General features: G+C 42.1%; 1 gene segment (V, D, J or C); it reads left to right on the top strand.

Annotated features, from left to right (window-relative positions):
• The first annotated feature begins 1,514 nt into the window (after positions 1–1,514).
• LOC118673078 lies at positions 1,515–2,144 on the top strand. The segment is given in 2 exon segments: positions 1,515–1,631; positions 1,798–2,144. Coding segments are annotated over 2 exon segments (399 nt in total).
• The last annotated feature ends 1,374 nt before the right edge of the window (positions 2,145–3,518 follow it).

The raw sequence follows: 3,518 nt of genomic DNA, 5'->3' as shown, positions 1-3,518 counted from the left end.
CCATTCCTCTCTCCCCAGTGTTGAGTGTCTGAGCAGTTCCGGCGCGAGGGCGTGAGGGCATGAGGGCATGATGACCATTTGCATATTAGCTCTTTATTATATAGGATACTATATGGTAGTAAAAAAATCAGAAATAATCTAAATTTGAAAAAATACAAAGCTTCTTAAGTAAAATTTGGTATATCCATATAATGGTATGTTATGTGGCTAATTTACATGGGAAAAAAGCAAATCACAGAAAGGAAAATATAGATTTGCTTGATAATAATGAGTGTGTGTTAGAATACTTGCCTCTGTGAATGAACTGTGGCACTAAAAGATAAATGAGAAAGGAAGACTTCTACTGCATGTTATTTGTATTATGTAAAATGTTTATGATTTGCATGGATAATAGTCACCCCTCCCCACCAGCTCTCCACCCACACAGTGACTTTCTGATCTCTCTGAGGTCTAGAAATGGAGTTCTTTTCCCTCTGCATCCTCTTCTCTCCCTGCCTCCTAAGAACTATCAAGTCTGTGACTCACTTGGTCCCTGTAACCAGGCATAAAATTATTTGAAGAAATGGATTTCTTAACTTATGTTCCCAATTCTCTGTCAAAGAGTTTCTAGACATATTCATAACCCAGTTAAGTACCCCCTTTTCAGTACTCTAGTCCTTTTAAGATTTCACCTGCTGAGATTCTTGTGTATTATAAAGAGAAACATAATCAATTACATCTACACTTTTATGACTCTTTTATAACATCTGGTAGTAGTTCTGTTTTAAAGGCTATATGTCAGGGCCAGCCTGACAGGTTGAGCCGGGCTGAGGTAGGGAGGTAGGAATTGAGAAAAGAAAGAAAGACAGGAAAGCGGGATCGGGAGGACTGCAGCTCAATCGAGGAACTGCAGCAAGTTTATTAACCACACAATGCTTTTTATACACAAAACACTGAATAGGAGGTCTGTCAAGAGGAATGTATTCTTTGTTTCTCTTAATCTCTAAGGGAGGACAGAGCAGAAGGACAAGTTCTCGGTACAGCAAATCTCAGTAAATAGTTACAAACTTCTTGGTAAGCCATGAAAGACTGTTCTCATTTACAAATGTTACTCCCATTCTACTGATAACCGCCATCCAAAGAAGTCTGGGAAAACTGTGTGGGTAAGGGTCCCAGCCTTGCTAGCCCCTTCAGGTGCAAGGACCATGTCAGCTTACACCCGGTCTCCAACAGCTATACAGTGAACAATGAAACAATTAAAAGTGCAAATAAGAGAAGGCTTTTCTGGGTACTCTTCAAACTTCATCTATACCACCAAATACCCAAATGTCCTTCCCTCAATCTTTCTTTGTAGGTGTGGTGAAATGGGTACTAGGCAATTGTATTTATGACCACAAGGGGGCAGTGGTTTCACTCCTCTCATTCCACAAACATCTTGCATGTCAAAAGCATGACAGCTACTAGATTTGCTTTTGATTGGCTCAGCCACCAACAGAAAGGCTTTCTTGGGCATGAGAAAACGAGAACTAAGACACAGAAACAGTTCCTCAGAGAAGAGACGGTTTGGAATCATTACAAGCTGAGTCAAGACAGATACCAGATGGAGAACATGCTGGAGTGTGCAATCATAGTCTTGTGGCTTCAGCTTGGCTGTAAGTTAGAGGATCAGAGATGAGAACCATAAGGTCCCATTTATCCAAAGCTGGGAAGACGAGATAGGGGTTTAGCTTTGGCTCATCCCAGGTTTCTCATTGGGATTTTTCAAAGATGCTGAACTTAAAAGCGTTGACTCATTTCTGTTTTTGTTTTCCTGAACAGGGTTGAGTGGGGAAGACCAGGTGGAGCAGAGTCCTCAGACCCTGAGGGTCCAGGAGGGAGACAATGTCAGTCTCACCTGCAGTTACACAGTCGGCACTTTTAGAGGGCTCCAGTGGTACCGGCAGGATCCCGGGAAAGGCCCCGAACACCTCTTCCTCCTGTATTCAGTTGGGAAAGGACAGGAGAAGGGAAGACTAAGCGTCTCACTATCACAGAAGGAAAGTTCTCTGCACATCACAACCCCTAAAGCTGAAGACTCAGCCACTTACCTCTGCACTGTGGAGCCACAGTGCTCCCCGGGCACCTGCAGCCTGTACCAAAACCCTGCAGCAGGGGCCCTGGAATAAGGGCATCTCTGTTGTTTTTCCTCCTCGATGAAGTATTTACTTAGCACCCAGAACCTCTTTCCAAGTGGTGCTATGGAGAATGAAATCTCATGGCACAGCCAAATGGCAGAGAGCACTGTTCATTCTGTCCAGGCATCCTGGGCCCCTCTGAGTGTTCATGGGTCAGGCTGCTCTTCATAGCAGCCCAGAGCGTCCTTCACATGGACTGCGATGGGATAACTGTGATATGGACAGTCTTGGTTTCCCGACTTCGGCCACTTGAAAAGAAACTTCACAGGAATACACTTCGCCCTGAAATTTCTTTTTTTTTTTATTATCTTATAATAATCTGATCACATGTCTATCTGTGAGTGCTTCCTATTTTAATACCGTCTTCTTGAGGCTTCCATATCCACAAGCCACATTTCTACATTTCTCTTCTCCTTAATAATCAATGTAGATAAAAAGAATTGTCTACATACTGTCTCCATTTTCTCAACTCCCATTCCTCATCCACTTGAACCTGGCCTGTGTTGGCATCACTTCAGATGCTCTCACTTAAACACCAGTGGCTTAGGTGTTGATAAAGTCAACGGATATTTTCCAGTTCTCATCTTGTCTGAGATTCTCATCAGTCTCCCTCCCTTCTTTTTTAAAAAAATGGATTTTATTTTTATCAAAATAATACCTGTATGTATTTTCAAAATAAAATAATATCCTCTTTTTGGTCTCACTCCTCCACACACTCCAGTCTTGCCTCCCCAATGGAACCACTTTTAATTCTCAGGTGACAGCACTGACATTTATCTCATTATTTTAAAGTGCTGTTTATTTTCTTTTTCTTCTCTCTTTTTTTTTGTACTCAAAATACAATGCATAAAACAAAGTGCACAAAACTTACAAGCCTACAAATAAATAAAACTTTACATTTGCTTCTGTCTATGTAATGCCACACAGATCTATAGGTTGAACATTTATGTTTTTCCAAAGGGTTTCTACATGTTCCTTCCCATTCAGCAGCTCTTTCTCCCATTCTCCACTCGAAGGAACCACTATTCTGACTTCTATCATCAGTTCTTGAACTTCATGTGACTGGAGTTATACAGAACCGCACATTATAAATTCTCATATCTGGCTACCTTCACTGAACACCTTCCCCCACCCTTTTCCACCCATTGACCTTCTCTACGCCACACCTGCCCCTCCCAGCCCTCCCAGGCCTTCACCACAGGTCTTTGTCCATGGGCTATACACATATGCAAATACGTTCCCCAGTTAATCTCTCCCCCTAAAGATGAAAGTTTTAAACAGGGATGCACTGAGATTTACTTAGTAACTGAAAGTGGCCCAGAGGCTTATGGCTTTCTTTTGAAGATGTCTTTAAGGGGATAAGGC

This window comes from Myotis myotis, unplaced genomic scaffold (assembly GCF_014108235.1).
Source record: "Myotis myotis isolate mMyoMyo1 unplaced genomic scaffold, mMyoMyo1.p scaffold_m19_p_1, whole genome shotgun sequence".
In the NCBI taxonomy this organism is placed as follows: Eukaryota; Metazoa; Chordata; class Mammalia; order Chiroptera; family Vespertilionidae; genus Myotis; species Myotis myotis.
This window is presented reverse-complemented; position numbering and strand designations above follow the sequence as displayed.